Raw genomic sequence first — 17083 nt, 5'->3', positions numbered from 1 at the left:
GGCGGAGTTGGTTGGCCACTGGGACGGGACTGTTGGACTGTTGGGTCATCAGCCCCGATCGAGCCTGGGAGAGAGAGCGTGGGGGAAATCCTCCAGGACTCATTGGCCTCGGTTAGCTTTGGTTTTTCTTTCTTGTTTCTTTTTTTGAGCCTACTGACGGGCACTACACTCTTATAATGGTAATACTTTCGCGATGACATCGCACGCATCTTGTCGTGGGATTCTGTGATTAAGTCTCTGTGTGAATGGCGGGTCGCGGCTCTGCGGCCACACGGCGTCCCCGTCTGGCTGCGGCCGCTGCGGGCTCGGTCATCTGCGGTATGGCGGCGTCATGTCTCCTCGCCGCAGCCATGCGTATTGGTCTTTTCCTTTTTTTTTCGAGAGGTGTGTGTGTGGTTACACAGCATGGCGAGGGTGACCACAAGGAAAAGCAGCCTTATTGCCGGTGTTGCAGGCGGCAAATGCTGCGGTGCGGACGTTGGTGCGAGTTTCGTCTATTTTCGGGCCCTGATCATGGTAACTTGCACAGAGCAGTTACACAGGACATGCGCAGCGGGAGCCCGGGAGTGAGCGGTTGGGACTCGGGGTCCTAGTTTGCTTTGCTGGGGCCGTTGGGGCGCCATCGAGGGTCTTCGTATGTATGCATAGTATGACAGGAGGGAAGAGTCGTGGCGGTTCCGTGCAGAAGGGAGCGGTTGGATTGATTGCTGGTGCATGAACTGTCTGCTGCGCCCTGAGAAGACAAGATAGGATCATGGGAAGTACCGGTCGACGACTGAGCTCATGTCTTGGCTTGCGACCTCGGCCGAGTTTCACGGGGCTCAGAGAATACCGAGTCTTGAAACGGGGCTGCTTGTGAAGAGGGTTTGTGTATGTCGGCCAGCCAAGGAGGACGGATTGCCGCTGGGATGTTCTGGGCTTGGGCTGTTGTTGTTGATTCATTTGACAAGCCGATCGGTGCAACCCTGCGCGACCAACACGCATCGCCCACGTTGCACAGCATCGTAGTGTAGTGTAGCATGCGCCTGCCGCTGGGATCTGGACCCTGCCTGGCCTCGACAACTGCACTACAGTGACTACACCACCTAGTGAACTGTGTATGGAACCATCGCAGCTAGGTACCTCATTCGTTTATGTTCCAATCAGAGCTGGTACCAGATGCTCTTCAGGTTTGCTTGGAAAATTCCCTCATCGAAGCTAATGATAAGTAGTGGATGCACACGTGTACTGTGGAAGATGTCGTCGGCGTCCATCTTGACCTGTTTTGGCGGTTCAGCTGCTGACAGGATACCTATGAGCGCTCCACTGCCCCGGCTGGCGAGCCGGATCTCTGGTGATATGATCACTGGTGTTCATGCATGCTCTGGCCCGCTCTGTCGGGTCGCACGGGTGTGCTCGTACACGCGTCGGGAAATATGGCGGTTTGGGCTTGGGGTTTCGAGCTGCAATTGCAAGCCGCTCCCCTTTCAATGCTTCATTTCGAGGCAATCATCTCCAGATTCAGGGCCCTTTGGATAATGCACTTGAAGGCGCCTAGTGGTGCAATTGCCCAATCAAATTCCTCAGACGCAAGCGGGCCGCAAAGTGGGGCCTGTCTCAGGAACAAATGCACTTGGCCAGGACGTTGGGTCTTGGCTGCCTATCGGCCTAAACCCTTGCAGGTCGGCCACGCTCTTCCGTCGCATCTCATCGGCAAATGGAGCATTCGATCTGTCGTGACGGTGCGATACCGCTTCATCCTATGACGAGTGCGACATCCGCTCGTCCAACCCATCAAACTGACGTGTTAGGAGAATCTCCCTTCGCGTCTACGCTACCAGGCACTGTTCCGCACAGCCGTCGGGATTTGCTGGGCCAGCCGAGACTGAGACAACCTCGAAGTAGGTAGATTACTTGGCGTGCTTCGACCAGCCAGTTGCATCCGCCACGTCGCTTCTGGAAGTCCAGCCGCGCTTCGGGTGGCTTGCTCGCAGGGCCGCCTGCGTCGAACGGGGATTTCCACTGGACATTTACACTGGTGTACACAATAGCTCTACAAACACGCCCGGTAACGTTAGTTATCCGAGTCTGCGGCTTTCAGGGCTTGCCTCCGGCGAGTCCGAGCGGCTGGAAACGCTGAGAACCGACGGCTCAACGGGAGATCGGAACAATGCCCTTTCTATTCTCCGTGCGCCGTCAATTCGAAACAACATAGGAATAGGATATCTCAAATGTCGGCAAAAATGTCCAGCTGCTCTCGAGGTCTCCCGTTCACACGAATCACCAGCGAACCGCTGCGGATGCAGCAGGGACGGGAGGAGAATGCAACCATCCGCTTGATCGACCGCACCCCGACCGCCCACAGGTCCACATGGCTTGGCTAGGCTCCCAGGCCCACCCCGGCCCGTTTCCAGAATGAGATTGGTGGCGCGCGAGGGTGGGGGCGGAGGCCCAATCCCCAGCCCCGATCCTCCAGTCAGCCGCTTCGAGTCTGGCGTCCCATTCGATAATCACGACAAAAAGGCCAAAGCGGGCCGTCAATCATCTCAGCTGGGGGCTGTCTTGGCGGCCCTCCACGCCATGGGCGCACCCCCTGGGCTGTGTTGCTGGCGGGGACGCTCTGGGGCGGAGAGAAATAATGCTCGTCATGGCACTCCATCTCCGAGCCTCCTCCAGTGTCCACCTCGCTGCTCCACGGCCTGTTCCTGGTTTCTTGATAAAGCCGCCGAGTCCGCGGACTTGACAGCCCCGTCGCTGCGCTGCTGATTTGCAGCGTCACCTCGTCTCTTCCCAAGCGACATTGCGGCACAGTCTCGAGCAACTACACGGTTACTACGGGAATAACTTAGCCATTTCTGCAACCTGCGGAACGGGCTGGCTGGCAACAACTCGAAACAGCGCCGCTCGCGGTCCGCATGCTTGCGTGGCTAAGCGCCGTCCACTCAACCCCACGAGCAAACTCGCCCTGCGCATCAGCACGGCGCTTCCGGGTCCTGCTGGGCGCCCTCATTGGTCGAACGCTGCGTTCCTTCATTCAACGAAGACCGCAGCTGCCGCGTTCGTCTCTGCACCCCTCGCGGCTCCTCGGCTACTCCGCAGCATTGGGTACCGTTTAAGCCGGCGATTCGGGCACGCCCGCTTATAAGAGCACTGTCGGCTGCGCCGTCCCCAGACTCGGTCCGCCACCACGCGGCGAGTCTCCTCCTCTTCCTCTCATCGGCATGGATCCGACAACTACGCTCTTTACCTTCATGTTGTGAGTCCTGAGACTGTCTTTCGTTTTCTACTTTGTTTTATAACTACTCCCACTTTGAGAACTGCCATCCTTCGTTGCCCAGTCTGGTCCTGCGCTTTCATCTTCAGGCTGTCTGTCTTACTTACAATCACGCTCTCTTCTGCCCCTTCAACATTCATTCCTCAACACACTGTACGTCAGATTGGCTTGTCAGGTTTCATTTGAGCCCTCCCCAAAATCGACCGCTGCATTCCTGTCTTGACATGCCGCGTCACCATGGAGACGGGTTGTCTCGGTCCTAAACAAGATGCTAACCATCGCTTAGACAAACCGACCCCTCAGTCAAGGTGGTCCACCTGATCGGGTCTTGGGACAACTTCACCAGAACCTACGTTATGGAAAGGGACAGCCGCCGGGCCCCCGGTCAGTGGAGGGGTTGCTACACGTTCAAAGACATCATCTGTGACGGTGATGCCGAGAGCATACCGAAGCGGAATGGGGGGCTCAAGATGGGCCACACCTACTATTACTACGTGAGGTCCCTCTCGCAAGCGAGTGCACGACTGTGTGGCTGACCAAAACATGCAGTACGAACTGGACGGCGCCTCCGAAACCCACGATCCTTCCCAGCCGTCGACCACTACCTGCCCCTACCTTCCCGGCCAGACCGTCAACACCCTTTGTTTGCCGATTGAGCAGTCGGGGAGGAAGCGCAGCGCCTCGTTGACGTCGCTGCGTGAGGAAGATTTCAAGACGATGGATCCGGCCAGCAAGTTTGTCGCTCCGAGGCCAGCGCCAAGCCCGCCCGCACCTGCTCGCCGGATCGGGACTGCGCCGCTCCGGATGCAGCAACCAAAGCGCCCGTCGAGGTCGCCCTCACCAGGTTCCAGCTGGATATTCTCGCCGCGGAAGCTGTTTAGCCGCAAATCGAGTTCGCTTTCTCTCAGGGACACCTCGAGTCAGGTCACGCGGCCAGACGACGAGCGGAGCCTCCGGTCGGAAGGCAGCCGCTCCAGGGATATCTCGCCCGAATCGCTCCGCCGGTTCCTGGTAGACGACGCGCCACTCGACCACGAGCACGACGACAGCAGCAACCGCCCCGCGATCGACATTCCAGACGACATCGTCGAGGAGAACGAGGATGACGACAACTTCGCGACCTCGGCGGTGTCCGAATCAATGCCATTCACGGGCCTGTCGCCTCCCCCACCACGCACATTCTCGCCGTCCCCTGCGACAACAACCCTTCTCTCGACGCCCGTCGCCGCGTCCCCCATCCCGACAGGCTCCTATCTCACCATCCCTGTGCCCCCGACCCGCCCTCCACCACGCGCCCCAACCCTGCAAACCGCCCCAGACCCAGACGTGCACTCCCAGCCCGCCTTCTCCGTCCCCGCACCCCTTTCCCCGGACTCCCCCACCCTCCCCGTCCCGGGCTTACACCACTCGGAAGACGACGACGAGGAGGAGGAGGAGGAGGAGTACGACGAGGTGGTCGACGAGATCGAGGAGAGAGTGGACACCGGCACCGACACCGACAACGACCGGCCTCCGACAGCAGTCTGTGACGCCGACGGCGATAACGACGAGGTCACCAGCGCCGGCGCCGGCGGCGAAAACGGCCCCGTCTCGCTCCTCCCGAAGACGAGCGCCACCGCCCCCGGCCCGAGCCCAAGCCCAAGCCCGAGCCGGAGCTCGAATGCGGAGAGGAACCCGTTCGCGAGGAACCTGGCTGCCACGCTGTCGACATACAGCCTGCCGCGCACGGCCGGGGGGGCGGGCGCGGAGGAGAAACTGGGCGGGCTTGACGGTGCTGCTGCTGCGTCGCTGGTTAGTGCCTGTCCGATTCCGGACGGCGGGTTGGGGGAGCTGGTCAGCGAGCTGGGGTGGTTGCTGGGTTGATTTAATCCTCCCTTCCCCCCAACTTTTTCTTTTTCGACTTTTCTCTGTGTTAGTTGGCGTCAAACTTCTGGGACACCCTTTGCTTTGGTTGTTTGCGCTCGTTTGACGTCGTTGTTGGTGGGAGTCGGATCGGTTGCAAAAGTAGCGTTTTACTTGGTTAGACTGGGTCGGCCGCGGCGGGTTGGGCTTGGCGTGCACCAGCGGGGAGCGGGTATATAAACGGCGGGATAGATACCTTTTGCTTTGTTTGTTTTCTCTCTCTACCGTATACATTGATTGGGGGGGAAGAGGGACTCTCCGGCGGGTATGTGCTGGCGAATGATGTGGGCTGGCCCCTTCCAGGCTGGCTTGGAGAAGCTCTGAGGCCTGGATCGGCTTTGGGAATGGGGTATCATGCCATGGGAATCGGCATGCGGATATAGATATACTCAGACCGCGAGGGTCGTGGCAAAGCACGGAACGCCAGACCTCACGGAACGCCAGACCTCACGGAACGCCAGACCTCCGCAAACGGGAGGGGCAAAAAAAGAAGATAACTCAGGTAATTAGACAATGTGTTGGAAGTGATTGACGCCGGGTGGCGTCGGTCATGATTGCATGCCTCCCATCTCTTCCTCCTGCGTGTTCCGTATTTCGCGCTCAGCTGTGCCAAATACCTTATCCTACCATGTGTATCGTCTGGGCGACGGAGAGGAGAGCGGTGCTGGACTGGTACCCTCCCCCAGGTGATGGCCTAGGTAAATTATAAGCAACTTCAGACTGCCTCATGTTGGACACATGGCACCCCTCACGGGCAACTCAGGCTGTGTAGTGGGCAAAGTTCAAAGTTTTACACTATTCCACTCAATTATAGTCTAACACCCCATCTACAGCAGTACATTTTCTAACACTCTAACCACATTGTGTAACCAACCAAAATCTCTTGAATGCACTCACAGCGACCCCTCGTTGGCCTCCCGGAACCTCAAAGCCAGCTGATCGCCCAACAGCCCATGGTGGTATGCCAGATGCCAGAAGCGGTGGCGCCAGTACCGTCCGCCGGCGGCGCCCTCCGCCAGCCCGCCGGCGCCTGCGCCGGCGCCGGGCTCCTCGGCGCGGCCAATCTTGCGGCCGGCTTCCACGACCCTGCGGGCGGCGGCCAGGTCCCCGGCGGCGACCAGGGACCGCAGCAGGTCGTACAGGGTGGCGAGGGTGACGGTGGAGCCGGCGGCGAGCACGCGGTCGAAGATGTCGAGGGCGCGCGGGAGCTCGCCGGCGTCGCAGTAGCCGCGGACGACGCGCTCCCAGAAGACGCGGTCGATGCCGCGGTTCTCGCGCAGGCGGCGGTTCTCGATCAGGGCGGTCACGGCGGCGGCGTCGGGCGGGTCGCGCGAGAAGTAGTGCTCGGCCAGCATGGTGTAGATGTGCGAGGTCAGCTCGAGGCCGCGGCCCCAGATGTGGGCGAGCACGGCCTTGACGGGCGCGCCGGCGCGGTCGCCCTCGCGGAGCAGGACGTGCAGCATCTTGGCGTAGGCCTGCATGTTGATCTCGACGCCCGAGGCCTTCATGGCGCCGAGGATGCGCTCGACGAGCGCGACCTGCTGGTCCGGGGCCAGGTCGCCGACGTGGTTGAGGGTGCCTTCGAGGAGGATGGTGAAGGTGGCGATGTCGGCGTGGATGTTGATGCTGCGCATCGTGTCGAAGACCTCGTCAATGCCCTTCATGTCGCCGCGGCGGATGAGCGGGCGGAGGAGCGTGTTGAAGGTGTAGATGTCCGGGCTGATGCCCTGTCTGGAGGCCCAGGCCAGGACTTTGGTGGCATCGCTGTCGCGCTTGAGGCGGAGGAGGCCGGCGAGGGCTGCGTTGACGGGCTCGACGGTCGGCTGCACCGCGATGGCGGCGTAGCGCGGATCCTGGCGGGCAGCCCATATCTTGGCCATCTCGTCGAGCGCGCGGATCCCGGCGTCCGGCTCCCCGCACACAAACAGGCCGTGGATGCGGGCGGTCCAGATGGCCTTGTCCAGCTTGGTGCCCGATGCGACCAGCCGGCTCCAAACCGTGTTGATACCGTGGGCGTTGCCGGCGTTGATACACCCTTGAAGCATCGAGTTCCACGTCTTGATGGTCGCCTGGATGCCAATGCGCTCCATGTTCTTCCAGACCTCGATGGCCTGCTGGGGCCGCCGCATCACGGTGTAGGCCAGAATGAAGTAGTCGAACATGTCGGGGTGTTGGACGAGCTGTGCGACGCGGGATGCATCGGGAACCGCGGCCTCCCCCCAGAACTCCAGCCAGGCCTTCTTCACCGCTCCGAGATTCCTGGCCTTGATGGCGTCCCCAAGCTGGCGGTGGACGGTTACCCTCAGCTCCGTCGACTTGTCACGATAAACAAACATCGACTGCGTAGAGGTGCCACTCCCGCCGTCCGGCTGCTTCTTCGGCCAGACGAAACGGGGGAGGTCCGGGAAAGCATCCGAGATTGGAAGAAAGTCGCCGGGACGGGGCGGCCGCGCTCGGGATATCAGCCCCTGCATCATCTGCAGAAACGGGGCAGCGTCTCCCTTGATTGAGCGGGAGCGGTTGACCGGGTCTGTCAACAGCTTATAGGTCGCAAACGCGGCGAAAGTCGGTTTTAGCAGGTTGGGGACGAGGTGCTGCGGGAATAACTCCCCAAACGCTTGCTGCAGCGTGAGCTTCTGGCGAGGGTTCGCACCGGCGCCGGGAGAAGCGGGCTTGCTCTGCTTCACCGGGGAATCGCTCTCCGGGGTAGGCCGCTGCGCACAGAAGGCTTTCCAGGCGCCGAGAAGATCGCGAAGCAAGGCGTCTCGGCGGGCCATGGCCGTCTCGTAGTCCTGGATCGAGCTGTAGGCGTCAGGGACGGTGGTCTGTCGGTAGATGTGCTGGATCAGCTCGATCACAAGGGTGGCCCAGGCGGACGGCCGCAGGACATCCAGCTCGATCATGACCTCGGTGATACGCGTGACACTCGGAAGGCGGCCCGACTCGAAGTCCCGCGGCTTCTCGAGCGCCAGCCTGTTCAGAAGAACGGCGGCAACCTGGTTCTTTACGATTTGCGGCACGCCAGCGGGATCCTTGGCGATCTGGGGATATATCCTCTCGTCAAAATACGCGTATGCCGCGGCGAGCGTGGCGCCCTCTCGTTCCAGCATGGCCTGCATCCTGGCCACATCCTGGACCAGTTCTATGCTGGCCGTTCCGCCCGTCGAGACACCGGGAATCGAAGGCGCGCGGGCCTGTCTCTCGACAATGCTCTGGAACATGGCGAGAGAGTGGGATCGACGGCGAGACGGGTCGGGTCGAAGAAGCCGTGCAGCTGGCGGGGGGCCTGTTGACGATGCAGCGTCCGAGGGCGAGGTCCTGGCTTCGTCCGCCAGCTGCTGGGTCCCAACAGCCTCATTTTCCTCATTCTCGATGGCCGGGGGAGTAGCAATTGCCGAGGTGCTGCTGCAGCGCGAGATGCCGTGGTGGCGGGCTCGGGCTCGGGCTCGGGTCCGCGAAACAACGAGCAGCCGGAACTGGCACTGCAGGCAGACGCTGCTGCTGCTGCTGCTGCGAGCGGCGCTGCTGCGACTGCCCAGCGCATGCATTGTCGGTCGGTGTCTGGGCCGCGACGCAAGGCACAAAGTCAGGAAGTGTAGTTAGTGCATCCTCTGAACACGCCAAACGCCAACCAACGAATTGGCCCGGGCGGCCCTTTCCAGGGTGCAGCTGCAGCGTTGAGGGTTCGTTGAGTTAAGGTTGTGTTTGTGTTGTTCGACGTTGTGCTTCGCTGCTCAAAAAAACGAAGTTCCTGCAGCAGCATTCGTCGTTCAAACGGAAATCGGAAGTTGCACCGGAACGGATGCCAAGAGCCGCCGAGCGCATTCGGGTGCCCCCGTCACTCCCGCCTGTCACACTGCAGACAGGGGAGATCTGACAAGGGTCGGGTGGTGCCTTGCAATGGCAGCTCCGGCGCCACGGGAGGCCGAGTTCCCTGGCTGGTCGGAGCTTCCGGTTCCAGGTGACCCTGGGGCCCTGCCGACTGCCTGCCGACCGCACTGTTCGCGCACGCGCATGTACAGGCGCACCTACGCAGGCATGCAAGGGTAAGGTAGAAAACTCGTGTTAGTTATTTCTTAAGAAGCAACCTCTGCACACGCAGCACTGCGGCGGGGTTTCCTCGCCCCAACCACTCCCAGAACCGGCTGGAAATACGGGATATCCTTACAGCCAAACCATGACAAGCCTGGTTGTCCGCAAGCCGTACACGGACGATGAGCTGCGCAAGCTCTACCCGCCCGGCTTGGAGCTGCGGCAGGTGCAGGTGCTGATGCGCCACGGCGAGCGGACTCCCGTCTCGGCCCGTTTCCAGAATGCCGGCCTGAGCCCTTGGTGGCCCTACTGCTCCATCGCCCGCCAGATGCGTGCTGCCGTGCTCGCCCCCGATGCCGCCGATGCCGACGCCGATGCCGACGCCGACGCTGCCGGGGCCGCTGCCGGCCGCCGCTTCGACACGCTGCGCTGGAGGCGCCGCCTGGAGACCTTTGGCGACCACGACGAGCCCGTCCTCGCCCGCGGGCCCGACGGTCGTGCCGATAACATCTGCGACTTTGGCAGCCTGACAGACCTCGGCTTCCGAAGCACCTACCAGCTGGGCCAGCGCCTGCGCCAGCTGTATGTCCACCGCCTTGGTTTCCTGCCCGCCACCTTGACCTCCACCGACTTCCTCTACCTGCGCAGCACCGGCGTGCCCCGCGCCTTGGAGTCGCTCCACCAGACCTTCTCGGCCCTGTACCCGCCCTCGGCCCGCGCGCCAGGCCCGGACGGCAAGCTGCCCACCCCGACCATCATCACCCGCGTCCACAGCGACGAGACGCTCTACCCCAACGACGGCAACTGCCGCCGCTTCGCTGCGCTGTCGCGGGCCTTCGCCCAGCGCACTGCCGACCGGTGGAACGGCTCGTCCGACATGGAGTACCTCCAGCGGCTCTACGGCAAGTGGATGCCGTCCGGCACCAAGGTCGCCGTGGACTCGCGCCCGCGCCTCTCGGGCATCATGGATACGGTCAACGCCACGCTGGCCCACGGACCCGAGACCAGGCTGCCCAAGGAGTTCTACGACGAGAAGGGGCGCGAGATCATGGAGAACATCTGCGTCGAGGAGTGGTTCGCCGGGTACAAGGAGTCGAAGGAATTCCGCATGCTGGGCATAGGCGGCCTGCTGGGGGACATTGTCGGACGGATGGTTGACAGCGTCGAGCATCAGGCTGCGGGGGCGACAGGGCGGCGGAAGTCAGAGAACGCTCCGATCCGGTTCGGCCTGAGCGGGTGTCACGACACCACGCTGGCCGGTGTGCTCGCGAGTCTCGGGGCGTACGACACGGGCCGCTGGCCGCCGTTCACCAGCCACATGGCGATTGAGCTGTTCCGGGAGTCAAAGACACCACCCCCGCCGCAGGAGCCTGCTAAGACGAGCTGGTGGTCCTCGCTGTTTGGCGCTGCGGCACCTCCTGCCACCATTGGCCGCCGACGGATAACAGAGCTGTCGCCGGCTGAGAAGAGCAAGCTCGACGGATACTACGTGCGGATACGTTACAACGACGAGCCCGTCACCGTGCCGGCCTGCAAGCTGCCGGGGAACCACCTCGAGGGGGACGAGTCGTTCTGCACGCTGGTGAGCAATCAAGCATTCCCCTTGCTATCTTGACCACGGATTGCTGACCGAGAGGGCTGCAGGCCGCTTTCAAAGCCGTCGTCGACAAGTTCACGCCAACCAACTGGAAGCACCAATGCCGGATGAACCTGGACCAGCCTGCCCTGCCGGCAGAGCCGGAATGGGCAGGCCACTGAGGCTGTTCGCGTTGATGTCTGTGAGCAAGCGAAGGGAGCTTGTTGTGGTATTTATATCCAGCAGCTATTATCATTAGGTTGAAGCTGCCACTTGTGGCGAGGCGAGTGGGGGGATACCCGATGGGACATGGGCTTGGGTATCCTCAGTTGGACAGGATCCAGCGAACAGCGTTTGCTTGAAGCGTCTTTGGGCGGGCTGAGAGAGTCCGGCTGAGGAAGGGAGTTAATAGTTAATGGGAAAGAGGCTGATGAGGGAGGGGGTAGTGAGAAAGGGGCTAATGAAAAAAGGGGGTTGATGATGAAGGGGGTTGATGAGGAACGGGGCTGATGACTGCATCGCGTTGTCCACCACATCCAACACAGGCATACGCATGCCCTGCCCCCAAAAAGAGAGAGACACTTGGATGCTGCCATCCACCTACTCTCGTAAAACCGCCAGCTTGTTCTCGGGCTTCGCGCCCACAACACAACCAGCGGTACAATCCCCATCAGCAGCAGCCATCGGCTGATGAGGGAGGGGGTAGTGAGAAAGGGGCTAATGAAAAAAGGGGGTTGATGATGAAGGGGGTTGATGAGGAACGGGGCTGATGACTGCATCGCGTTGTCCACCACATCCAACACAGGCACACGCATGCCCTGCCCCCAAAAAGAGAGAGACACTTGGATGCTGCCATCCACCTACTCTCGTAAAACCGCCAGCTTGTTCTCGGGCTTCGCGCCCACAACACAACCAGCAGTACAATCCCCATCAGCAGCAGCCATCACGTCCAACTATTCTTAGATACGCTCCCACAGTCTACGCTTACCCCCCCAGCAACCTGCGTTACGCAGCGACATCATCCACCCGCCCCAATTCCACCACCCTTCCCTCCCCCTCCCCATTCTCTTTCCCTCCCCCCATTTCCACCCTTCCTTTCCCCTCCCCCTTCTCTTTCCCTTCCCCCATTTCCACCCTTCCGTCCCTTTCCCCCTTCTCCTTCCCTTCCCCCGCTTCCACCACCCTTCCTTCCCCCTCACCCTTCTCTTCTCCCACCGCCCTGTCCCCCGCCGCCCCCCCCTCCCCCTTATTATTATTATTACCAGCCCGCCGCGCCCGGCGCTTCCGCGCCCGCCGCACCGCGATCTCCACGCCCGCCATCTCGGCGCTGACCGTCGCCAGCCGCGGCACGAGCGCCTCGACCGCGCGGATGGCCTGTGCTTGCGCCTGGCGCAGGGCCGGAGGGGTCAGGATGCCGAACCAGCGGAGGGGGTCGTCGCTCTTGCTCTTGCGGCTGGTTTTGCTTCTGCTGCTGTTGCTGTTGTCACTGCTGTTGCTGCTGTTGTTGTTGTTTGGAGAAGAGGCTGCGGGTGTTTCCCCCGGTGAAGTGTGGTCTGGGTTGCTTGCGTCGCGGCTTGCGTCTGTGCTCGCTGGGTCGTCGCGCTTTGCTGCTGTCCTGTCGGCCGGGCGCTCGGCCGGCGTTGTGTCCTCCTGCTGCTCCTGCTTCTCCTGCTGCTCCTGTCCTGGCGCGGGGTGCAGCCTGATGGTGAACAGCGGTTTGCTCTCTTCAATCCCGCTCCCGCTCTCGCTCCTGCTCCCGCTGCCAGTCCTGCTTCCCTCTTTACCGGCTACGTCTCCCCCCTCCCCCCGCAGCCGGATCTGCACCCTCCGCGTGGCCTGCATCCGCTCGTCGTAGTAGTCCTGTCCGTAGTAGCGCACACCCCGCTCGGCGGAGAAGTTGGCTCGTGCCAGGTGCTGGAACATGTCGGCCTGCAGCGTGTGCAGGGCGTCGCGCAGGCGTGTGTACTCGTCGAGCAGGTCCAAGTAGTGTGCCAGGAGGCTGTCAATTGATTCATAGGAGCTTGTGTCGGTTGGCATGGTGCTTGATTGATGGGTTGGATGGTGGATGGTGGTTGGTGGACAAGGATGGTGAGTTGAGTTGCACTGTCAACTGGTGGGTTTTGAGACAGTCGGGGGTGGTGGATGAGACCTGGGTTAGGTCGAGCAGTTATAAGCACGCTTGATGAAGCGAGGTTGTGAGGAGCTCAGCGTGTGCGTTGACGCTCTTACAAGTTGTGAATTGATGAGCCTCAAGCTCGGTGCTCAACAGCTAGGGAAAACTCAGGTACCCCACTTGGCAACCAACGTTAACAACACAGAGACACTGCAAACAGAGAACTGTCAATGGTAGAAGCCCCAATACATATCCGTTTTTTTCTTTCTTTCTTTTCTTTTTTCTTTTTTCTTTTTTTTTTTTCATTTTTATTTTCCGTAATCACCTCAATGTCCCCAAAGATAATCAGTTTTGGTCGAGACCAACGAGTTACCTAGTTAATACGTGCATCGAGCCACAGGTCGGCGAGCTGCCGGGTTATGTGGGGGTCGAGTTGCGCCTGGTCCGAGGAGTCCTTCTTGTCGGCCGTAATCCATCGACAGCGTCTGGGTGCTTCCATGTAAAATCAGGGCCTGTTGCCTGTGGCTGTTGATTCTCTAACTGCAACCATGGATGACCAGCTTGGTCAAGTCATACGTTCCAGAGGCTTCAGCCTCCGAGAATCAGGTGAGGTGAGAGCACAAGTGCGAAAAAAAAACTAAAGGGTTACGGTTGGGAGATTAACTTTCCATGTAGGTATGTACGTCCGTATTGCGCCAGTAATCAACGTTATCACCAGCCTTGAGCGGTCCTTGATGAATCGCCGAGGTCAACGAGCTCAAGCCAGATGTGCAATGGACAGGACCAACCCAACGTTGACCTATGCCCCGTTGGATCGTCCCTTTTTTTCCACCTGTTAGCGCTGGGCCGGCCCACTTGAGCTCTGTCCAATGGCTCGGCCCAATACATGTAAAACCAATCCTTTCCTCCTTGGTGGCCATGTAACCAGCCCTTTCTTCCGCTTGTTCACTTCAGAGCTAGTGTAGTGTAGTGAAGAGTATGTTCCGCGCCTGCGTAACCGGGCTCATCCCTTCCCCATTCGTCACAGCTCCCTTGGACATGGATGCTGTGGTCCACGCTAACTAACGGCCCCGCGTTTCTCATGCACGCAGACTGGTGCTGTCGCTACGTTGCGCTGCTCCTGCGAGCCTTGATGCAGCGGCTGTGGCTATGTCTTCATGCAACAAGGTAGGTAGTTACATCAGAACAGAGAAGTGGGCATGCCTAACTCGCAAAAGCTGGCAATCCAGCTACCGTGGTAAGTTACATCCAGGCGTTGGGGCTGGCGTGTCTTCGGGCCAAAAACCGGCCGTGGCCTGCTCCAGACGGTGACGGACCGCACCATGATAGGGCAGCTTCCGTTGCACAGCATCTGCCGGTTTTGTGTCTTCCAGAAGCCACCAGCCAATGCAGCCCGCGGCATCGCTCTCAGCTGCAACGGGCCGCTGACCTATCCGCCATGTGTGAAGCAAGCCTCTAGGACCCATTGATTCGAACGGTCTCCCCAGCCTCCGGATTTGCGGAGTCTCCACGCCATTTCAATTCAGGGTCCATCCATCATGCTGGAGTAAAACGCGCTTTCATTGACCGTTGTTCTCTTCTCCTCCCATCCCAAAAGAAAAAAGTGTTGTGGAAATGTTATCATTGACCGACTTTGCCCAGATTTGGTTAGCGCAGGACTGGCATGTTTCCGTGCCTCTGATTGCTCTGCTTGGCTCCAAGCTCTGTGACAAGCAGGAGCCCGTGTGAAGAAATGGTGCAAGACTGCAAGTCCACAGCAAGAAAGCCTGCCTGACCCCGGCACACAGCACCCCCGGCTCAGCCACTGACCGCTCGCCTGCCCTTCCATCCATTCTCCCAGCAGCGTCAAGCTCCTCCCGTAATCTTACGAGGCTGCTACTGGATGCTTCTCAATCCATGCAACAAAACCTCCAAGCATATCCCCTTTAATTCGCGAACCTGAGCCCATCTTCCATCCTTTTCCCTTCAATTACCGCGCTGGTGCTCCCCTGCTGGACAACCGTACCAGTGCTCCTCCCCGCCAACCCCCGGCTTTGTGTGTTTGTGCAGAAACCGATCCCAAACAGGTCCCCGGCTTCCCACGAGGCTTGCCTCGAAACATCGATCGCTTCAATTCGTCATCGACTCCCGCTTCCAGGTTCTTTCCCGCCGCCAAAACTCCCATTCACTGGCCTCCCGCTTTCCCATCCCCTTCCTCTGCAATCCAACTCCACTGCCCTGCGCACTTTCAAATTGCCGGCGGTCTGTTGCATGCGATAGTCAAGCGGAGGAAGACGTCGGATTCAGGCCTTCTTTTCTCGAGGCGGTCAACCAGAGCCTACCTAGTCTCGCAGGAGCCCAGTCCCCTCCAAAATGGTCCTCGGAACCATTAAGTGCGTCCGTTTTACTCTACACCCCCTTCCATCCTCCGTCTCCAGGTTGAGCGGGCGGTTGCGAGCCATGAATTGTCCGCGGTCGTCCTTGCAGCGCTCCCTGTGCTCTGAATGTTCAGAGCCGCTATCCGAGAGGTCGCGCTTGGACCAAGCGCGCTCCTACCGCGTCGTTGCTACGCTTGGGATCATCCATCGAGAAGCTGAGCTTACCGCTGACCCAGTCGTCGCTCCCTAGGTGCGTGGTCGTCGGTGACGGTGCGGTCGGCAAGACATGTCTTCTCATCAGCTACACGACAAACAAGTTCCCGTCGGAATACGTGCCGACGGTCTTCGACAACTATGCAGTCACGGTTATGTACGTTCGACCTCGTTCCCGCGGGTACAGCAGCGATGCTAAACAGACGTTTCCCAGGATCGGTGACGAGCCCTACACGCTGGGGCTGTTCGATACCGCCGGACAAGAAGATTATGACCGCCTGCGGCCGCTCTCGTACCCCCAGACCGATGTGTTCCTCGTTTGCTTCAGCGTCACGTCGCCGGCCTCGTTTGAAAACGTGCGCGAGAAGTGGTTCCCTGAGGTACACCACCACTGCCCCGGCGTGCCCTGCCTGATCGTCGGCACCCAGGTGGATTTGCGGGACGACCCGCAGGTGGTAGCGAAGTTGGCAAAGCAGAAGATGCAGCCGGTGCGGAAAGAGGACGGCGAGCGGATGGCCAAGGAGCTGGGCGCAGTCAAATATGTCGAATGCAGCGCTCTTACGCAGTACAAGCTCAAGGACGTCTTCGACGAGGTGGGTATCTCCGGCCATCATGGACCGACGGCACGAGCGAGTGCGATGAGCATTTGATTGGGCTGACCAGCCATCTCGGCAGGCAATCGTCGCTGCACTCGAGCCTCCCCCGCCAAAGAAGAGCTCCAAACACAGGTGCCAGATTCTCTGATCAAGGCGTCTGACACATGTTACCGTAGTTCTCTGACCGGTCCCGCGGAATCGGGAAGAGCGAAATCTGGACAGCCATATACCCGGCACAAGAGGCCTGCCATCAGCCCCACGTTTGAGAGTTGTCCGGAGCGATTACACAGTGGCTTTAACACGGCGACCCCGATGCTCGCGACGGGGGAAGCGCAGGCGTTGACCTAGTCCTGGGAAGTCTCGGGATCGCCCTCGCGTCTGCCTCCAGTTCCCCGTCGGCGATGGCGTCCAATGGACAAGGAAGGCGAGGAGTGTTTCACTCCATCGGGGAGAGGGTTGGGTTGGACTTGACCAAGCCTTCATTTTCTACTCTAGAATTCGTCAACCCCACGCCGTTCGGCTTCCTGGTATCTTCTTGGCCCGTCGTCGCAACTTTTTTCTCTTGATTCGATCTCACTTGTCACTGGGGCTGGCAAGTTCATAAACCGAGGCGGGATCTTTTCTATTTTGATAGGACAGTTTGGCGATTGGAGCGCAATTGAATCAAGCTTCCCTTTCTTCTCCCTTTTCCTGTTCCGGTTTCTGAAACACACGAGCTTGTCCCGGCGCCAAGGGGGCAGAAAAAGAAGGGGAAAAAAAAAGAAAAAAGAAAAAAAAAAGAAAGAAAAAGAGATTCCTTCGGATGACTCCAAGCAATCCCTTCTGGCAGTCGGCATATCGCGGGAGAGATACCACACCGCTGGTTGCCGAGAGGGATCGGGTGGTTGGAGCAAGGCAGGCCAGCTAATGACTTGAGGGGCCGCGATCGGCTGCATGATCACAGTGCAAGCGACGCGGACGGGAGGGCGCTGCAATCACAGCCCTCCTCCTTCTCCCTCTCCGCTAACCGGCGCGATGCAACTGAAACGCACTGTATTCATA

At 60.0% G+C, this 17083-nt stretch overlaps 5 protein-coding genes across 5 annotated transcripts; 3 read left to right on the top strand and 2 right to left on the bottom strand.

Annotated features, from left to right (window-relative positions):
- The first annotated feature begins 3286 nt into the window (after nucleotides 1-3286).
- THITE_2119913 (uncharacterized protein) lies at nucleotides 3287-5411 on the top strand. The gene is made up of 3 exons (XM_003655758.1): nucleotides 3287-3406; nucleotides 3540-3747; nucleotides 3803-5411. Exons 2-3 carry the CDS (start codon nucleotides 3610-3612, stop codon nucleotides 5114-5116), a joined length of 1452 nt encoding a protein of 483 aa, XP_003655806.1. The 5' UTR covers nucleotides 3287-3406; nucleotides 3540-3609; the 3' UTR covers nucleotides 5117-5411.
- A 498-nt stretch (nucleotides 5412-5909) lies between these two features.
- On the bottom strand, nucleotides 5910-8931 carry THITE_2119910 (uncharacterized protein). The gene has a single exon (XM_003655757.1). It carries the CDS (start codon nucleotides 8701-8703, stop codon nucleotides 6049-6051), a length of 2655 nt encoding a protein of 884 aa, XP_003655805.1. The 5' UTR covers nucleotides 8704-8931; the 3' UTR covers nucleotides 5910-6048.
- Nucleotides 8932-9077: 146 nt separating this feature from the next.
- On the top strand, nucleotides 9078-10971 carry THITE_2119908 (uncharacterized protein). The gene is made up of 2 exons (XM_003655756.1): nucleotides 9078-10769; nucleotides 10832-10971. Exons 1-2 carry the CDS (start codon nucleotides 9333-9335, stop codon nucleotides 10943-10945), a joined length of 1551 nt encoding a protein of 516 aa, XP_003655804.1. The 5' UTR covers nucleotides 9078-9332; the 3' UTR covers nucleotides 10946-10971.
- Nucleotides 10972-12071: 1100 nt separating this feature from the next.
- THITE_130489 (uncharacterized protein) lies at nucleotides 12072-12800 on the bottom strand (the record flags this gene model as incomplete). Its single annotated transcript, XM_003655755.1, has 2 exons — nucleotides 12072-12075; nucleotides 12114-12800. Coding segments are annotated over 2 exons (691 nt in total), but the record flags the coding sequence as incomplete, so codon positions are not given.
- Nucleotides 12801-14903: 2103 nt separating this feature from the next.
- THITE_2155778 (uncharacterized protein) lies at nucleotides 14904-16825 on the top strand. Its single transcript, XM_003655754.1, has 4 exons — nucleotides 14904-15248; nucleotides 15484-15603; nucleotides 15661-16039; nucleotides 16122-16825. The coding sequence occupies exons 1-4, from the start codon at nucleotides 15229-15231 to the stop codon at nucleotides 16188-16190; spliced, it is 588 nt and encodes a 195-aa protein (XP_003655802.1). The 5' UTR covers nucleotides 14904-15228; the 3' UTR covers nucleotides 16191-16825.
- The last annotated feature ends 258 nt before the right edge of the window (nucleotides 16826-17083 follow it).

Source organism: Thermothielavioides terrestris, chromosome 4 (genome assembly GCF_000226115.1).
Source record: "Thermothielavioides terrestris NRRL 8126 chromosome 4, complete sequence".
Taxonomy (NCBI): Eukaryota; Fungi; Ascomycota; class Sordariomycetes; order Sordariales; family Chaetomiaceae; genus Thermothielavioides; species Thermothielavioides terrestris.
The sequence above is the reverse complement of the archived record's forward strand: the minus strand, read 5'-3'. Positions and strand labels throughout refer to the sequence as shown.